General features: G+C 27.5%; 1 protein-coding gene across 3 annotated transcripts in view; it reads right to left on the bottom strand.

Annotated features, from left to right (window-relative positions):
- Positions 1–1,916: 1,916 nt before the first annotated feature.
- The window catches only part of LOC136975304 (glycoprotein 3-alpha-L-fucosyltransferase A-like), a 101,786-nt gene continuing 97,053 nt past the window's right edge, over positions 1,917–6,649 (bottom strand). For all 3 annotated transcript variants that reach the window (XM_067270384.1, XM_067270440.1, XM_067270511.1), the window contains exon 4: positions 1,917–2,808. In XM_067270384.1, the coding sequence (XP_067126485.1) occupies positions 2,454–2,808 (355 nt within the window). In that variant the 3' untranslated portion in view covers positions 1,917–2,453. The remainder of the gene's footprint in view (positions 2,809–6,649) is intronic.

Genomic DNA, 6,649 nt, shown 5'->3' with positions numbered 1-6,649 from the left:
GATAAATCTTATGGCTTTTATTACAAGTTTTATGGCCTTTAAAGTTGTGAAATCTGTACATTTCGTACTGTACAAGCCAGAATATAAAATTTTATTGAATAAATCTCTCTAATTCTTCGTAAGTTATGAATATCTTCCTGTTTATTTTAATTACTCCGGAGTGAAGAGACACGCCATCTTTTTTAAATCCTTATCACACAATTTAAAAGACGCTTTCATACCACAACTAATGACAAAATAGTTTACAAACTTACAAATATACAAACATATTCATCTAAAATATACACTTCACTTCATATAAATACAGTAAAATTGGTATATAACGATGTAGCGGCGAAGAAAGTAACTTAATTTATCTATATTTAATAAACTAGATAAATTTTTATAATATTAATGGACGTCATAAACAAGTTTTACTGTATTTTAAAAGTAAATATTCTTTTTTTTATTTCCAAAAAAAAAGGGGAAAAAAGATAGCAAATGGAAAACTTTCATAAAAACAGGATAAGATGGATGGGAATGATTCTAAGAAGATAGCATTAGGAGGAGATAGCTAACACCTCACTTTTGGATCCCTCAACGTTCCAAATACTCAATTGAAAGGAAGCTATAAACTTTATTATAAGTGAAATGGAACTATCCATACATATTCCTCTTCAAAACTGAAAATATATCGACACCTATGCGACCTTAAAATAAATTATTCACAGTATAAAACTTTATAAACTTCCCATTTAAGCTATTTGATGTGCTCTCGAATATGTTATAAATTAAATAAATTAAGAACCGTGATTATATTCATCACGGTTATTAGAATAAATTAATAATAAAATCACTAATTTCTCGTTCTTTCGACATAAATATCGTATAGAAAAAAAACATCCTATTACTCTGAATAATATTATTCCTTCCGTACGATAATCAATAGAGTACTTTGAAGTAGATTTTCCACGTCACAATACCTTATAATAACTCATTTACTTCCGAATCCAAGCACCAGATGGATGATTTCAATGCTTGCAGCTGTTGTTTCCTATTGTCCAATGTGTAACTATAGTAACGTTCATGCTATATTATGGAAAGAATGTGAAATTTTCATATTTTGACCGTTTATTTAGACCCAAAATTATGTAGATTTATAATCCTACTTTCTACATAATTGCTCGACAATTTATCAAAAATTAACAAGGAACTTCGCGTGTTTTATAAAATTAAATCGTGTGTAATTTAGAGAAAATTAAATTCAAATTTTTCTCCATTTTTTTAATTAAATATAGAAATTTCAGGCAAATTATCGAATTTTTTTAGCTTAAAAAGTTTATATAATTAACCTTTAAAAAAGGACAAAGATTAAGTCAATATTTTTTAATATTTTTAATTATTTTCTGTTGAAAAATGTGTAAATTTCGTAATTTTATATGAATTTTTTACAACTTGATGGGCTTGATATAAACGTTTCAAGCTGAAATATTTGTGTATGAGCTTGAAAAAATAATAGTAAACGAATGTAAGAAGGAATTTTTTATAGAGTTTAGACATAAATAATTTTCAATGTTAACACATTACAAATAAAAGAAATAAATAGAATTTTTTTCTCGTATCAAATATCATATATATTAAATAAAAATGAGTGATAATGATGCGAGATTTTCTTCCCTTATCAAATTGATCATATATATTATTTTATCGTAAGATAAATTTAATTTGTTTTCCTTAAATATTTGTTCGAGTTAATGGCAATTTATGCTTATTAAAAAAGCTGTAAAATTGATTAATAAGCTAATTAATATATGTGGTACCTCGGAACTCGAACGTTCCAGAAATCGAACAAGTTGGAATCCGAATTTCTTCGAGGAAATTTTCCCTACTTTTTTTGGAATTCGAACACAAAAATGGCCATACTGAACGGTATTATATCTGCAGCTGGCGCTGCATGTTGCCAGATTGAGTTGGGCTAATAAACGTAATTTTTGGGCTAAAAACTATAAAAATTCCTTGACACGAATTTGGGATACTTCTATCTACTGCATTATTTACACTACTTTTCAGTGTTTTCAATCCATTATTATGATTATTTTTTATTGTTTTACGCATTAATTGTGTTATTTTGGCCTAAATTATGATTAAAATAAACATTTGGAAACGGATTGATTGTTCCTTACGTGAAAAAAAAAATCGCTTCGAAACTCGAACTTTCCGGAACTCGAAATGAAAAATTCGAGTTTCGAGGTATCACTGTCATTGTTATTAAGGTAATTATTTAAGTCCTTATCTCATTACTCTTCGTTTCGAACCTAATTTTTCTCATATTTTTATATAAATATTTATCTGAAAGACAAGCGGAGAAGATATACATTTATATATATAATTATTTTTGTTTTTTGTTGTTATTATTATTTTTATTTGTTTGTTTGTAAAAAAGTGATTTTATAGAAATTAAATTTTAAAGACTATTAATTATAAATTTCAACCGCTATCGGGTTTTTTTCTACTGATTTTTTCCAGCTTCCACTGGTACAAGTCCCTGCACCCGACCACCAAGCGTGCATGTCTCTATAGACTTTTGGCTGCGGTGGGGCGTGTAACATTGCACATAATCTGCACCAAAAGTATGTGTTGACGAATTCTCCGGTTCCTTTCCATCGAAAATATTCATTGTAAAGTGTATCATTTTTATCTAAGACCATTAAATATTCGGCTAAGTCTTTGGGTGTATCAAAGTCTTCCACGTGGATGTACGAATGGTATGGTGCACTCCTCCTGTAGTCTTCTGGCTTGGCTCCTAAGACAATTGGAATGACGTCACGCCTGAAAAAATATAAAATAGATTTAATTTAATAAAATAATTAAAGATATTTAAAAAAACGTGGTTTAAAAAAATCCAGCAGCAAGTTGCTTTAGTTTTCCGGCAATATTTAGTGGCGTCATCTGTTATGGTATTTTATTTTTAAAAACTTTTAATATTTTCAACTATTATAAAGTGATTACAAGCTTAATTTTTATCACAATTGCAGGAACACAATTAAGATGGATATCCATCTTAATTGTGTTCCTGTGTGATTCATTCTCTGAAGCAATTTTATGCCTACTCGTAACAATATGGAAAGCTTTGGGGCAGGAGGCTCCAAAGCTTTCCATATCTGGTCTAAACTTTCATCTAGGAAGGACCCGTTTAATAACGTTCCGGTTTGGACTGAAAGTCACGTTATTTGAATTCAAAAGTAGACAGATAGATGACCAGCATGACTCTGTTGCTAATGGTGTACAGGAGCAAGACTGCTAAAATTGAATGCATTTTGACAATGTCACAATAAGTAATTGCTCGTTTTATCTTAATTTACTAAAAAAATACAATTAATTATACGGTTAAAAAGTTAAGTAATAGTGTCAAATTTGTTATACGGATCAAAGGATTTCAAGCTTACAACGCTTACAGCTTATCTACTGTATAAAATTGGATTCACGTCTGACCTTCTGTCCGTTCGTTTGTTCGAGTGTCACGTGAGAACGGCTGAACCAATTTCTACCAAACTACGTACATATATTCATGGCAGTCTTAAGAAGGTTATAGACTATTTTCCAATTAACGTCCGTCCGCCTGTCCGTTCGAACATCACGTTAAAACGGCCGTATCCTTCTCAAGCTATTTAGAGTAAATTTAGATGCAAAATCTTTTTTTATATGCATAAAACTTCAGCTAATAATTTATAAATTTAATTAGATTCTTAACAATGCTTAAAATCTACTTAAGTGTGATTAACTATAATATATTCTAAATATACAAGCAGTAAATTTAGAATTTTTATTTATTATTATTATTTTAAAAATTAATTTCAATTGTAACTAATTAAGAAATAAAATATATAATGAGAAAATCGATAGAAGAGAAATTTGAGGAAAAAAATTTTCTTATTTCACTTTTTTCCTGCTATAAAATCTTAAGAAATGAGGTTTTCAAGAGTTTTGATTGTTCTGAAAGGATGCATTTGGCCAAACCATCTGAGACATTTCGTCTGATATATTTTGAACGAAGTTACTTTGACATTTCTTATCTGGTTAAAAGTGACATCTCCTTCTCGATTCTATTCATCGCTTTCCATATCATACAATTTCTACTCCCCTTTTTTTGTTACAGCTTCACAAATTTTGATAAGAGATAAGTTCGAAAATTCATGAAGATATAACAACAAAAATAAAGTTTTTCAAGTTAAACATTTTATTAAAAAACGTTTTAATAAGTTTTAGAATTAAATTAGATTGTGAAAAAAGTAAAATTTACAGTTTTAGAGCGGTTAGTAACTTTTGAAATTAATTTAACGAGCGATAAAGTCACACACTGCACTGATAATACAATAGAATATATATATATATTTATATTTACTACATAAATAAGAAGTAAATATTAGTCAAAAATGACCCTTCCCCATATTGTTTTTATATTTTTGGACTCGAAACGTTGAGAAATTCAAAATTTGAAGATTTTTTCTTCTATGTATATGTGCTTATGTATAGAGGGGCATAATTTTATTCATCCAATTTGAAGCTTAATAACTCCTGTTTCTATTGTCGAAAATTTCTGAAATTTTGCAGGACGGATTGAAAGTTAACGGCCTTCTTGCTGTTAAATTTTGGTAGTTAAAGGTCAAGAAGGGTGGAGAGATAGAAGAGGTCATAACTCGAGTGGGGTCGTACTTAATGACGATTTTACTCGTTATTAGCATTTCCAATTGTTTATAAAACTCGTCTGTACCCTAAAAACTAAGTTTTTTTATTTTATAATAATTAATAATATAAAATTTTTAATAAAATCTAGTAACAGATGGAACATACTCAATTTTAAGTATTTTCGCCGAGAAAGTTACGCAACTCGTTGTTGTATTTTTTAATAATTAAATCTAAAATTATATTTAAAATAAACAATTTTAGAAAAAATTCTATTAAAAAATGTAATTTTTTAACAATTTTTTCAAGTGATTCGCTTTATTTTCAAACTTTTAACTACTTATTTAACAATTTTTCCCACTTTCAACAATAAAATAAAGAAGAAATTGCTATTAAAAGAGAACTAAAGCTTGTATTGTGTTTAATGAAATGATTTAAAAGTAACTTTTTTCAATACAAGAATATTCTATTTATATATTTAAAGTAAAAACACTCTGTCAAATTGATGAGGATGCTGGAGGGATGCTCTAAAATCCACTCATCCCACATTATCTTTTTATCATGGAATGAAGAGATGTGCTTTGTCCCTTTGGGAAAAAGAAAGAAAGTAAAAATTCCTGATTGTTTCTAATTTTAATTTTTTTAAATAAAAAATTCTATCTTCTTAAACTACGTTATTTAATATTAAAATCTTACTTTTTCCTTATTTAAAAATAATTCTCCAGAAAAAACTTTACATACATTAACAAATTATAATCTTATAACTTAAATTCAGTAAAACCTGTGTAAACCGGAATTCACGTTACCAGTTTAGCAGGTTTTCGTTATATCCAAGTCCGTTTTTGACAGGTTTTTACTGTAGATAATTAAGGCTCTTGTGTTTAATAATAACATTTATTAAATAATGAGAAATGTATTATTGTTATAGCTTTAATAATTTAATTATATTGACTGTTTGGAAGAGAAAATATCGACTGAATTTTATTTTTAAAAATTATTAAATGTTATAAAAGTTGAAAAATTCAATAAATTACAGTTGAAAAATATAATTTTTGAAGAGAAAAAAAGGAAAAAATAAATACAAGAGGGGGAAAAAATCAATTCACAGTAAAAATATATATTTTTGCAACAAGATTCTTTTCTATTTTCATCTTATAAAAGATGAAATTCGGTATTTTCTCGACAAACATTTTATATATATATATATTTTTTTCCCTTCATTTTTTCTTGATTTTTTCGAAGCAAGAGGCTTGTTTCTTATTGTTTATTTTCTATGCGCCGATATTTACACTAAGTAAAGCTACTTCGAATAGGAGAGTTTTACAATTTCCAAATACAAATAAATCAAATATTTTAAAAACTTTTTGACGATAAAAAGTTTTAAATTAAAAATTAAATTATCATTCTGTACAATAGAATTAAATTCAGATTAATTTTAAATCTAGTTTAAACGTTATTTAATTAGCGAATCCGTTAACTCTTGCCTGAAAATAATCTACTGGAAATAATAATAATAAATTATCTAACAGAATTGAGTAACTTTTCCGGACAAAATTTATCATTATACGTTGCGCCATCTGTTATGCGATTTTTTAAAAATTTTCATTATTATTAAATGTCATGAATTTTATTTTAAAAAATTATAAATATTAATTACATCATTGGATACGACTGGAGATACGACACGTGACCGCCTCTGTCTCCCCACCCTCTCAACCTTTAATCACCAAAATTTAACAGCATCAGTACCCCTAAAGCATAAACTTTCCTGCAAAATTTCAGATATTTTCGATAAAAGGCACAAAAGTTATTAAGCTTTAAATTGGATGGACAAACATCCATACATACAGAGAAAAATCCCAAATATTTTAGCATTTTTTGACGTTTCAAGCTTTTCTGAATCCGAAACTGTAATATAAATTATTTCAGAAATAATATTTATTTTATGTTTAGAAAATTTTGCAAATGATTCAATTCAAAGTTTATG

This window comes from Centruroides vittatus, unplaced genomic scaffold, assembly GCF_030686945.1.
Source record: "Centruroides vittatus isolate TY-2023 unplaced genomic scaffold, ASM3068694v2 contig_10, whole genome shotgun sequence".
NCBI classification, from domain to species: Eukaryota; Metazoa; Arthropoda; class Arachnida; order Scorpiones; family Buthidae; genus Centruroides; species Centruroides vittatus.
The sequence above is the reverse complement of the archived record's forward strand: the minus strand, read 5'-3'. Positions and strand labels throughout refer to the sequence as shown.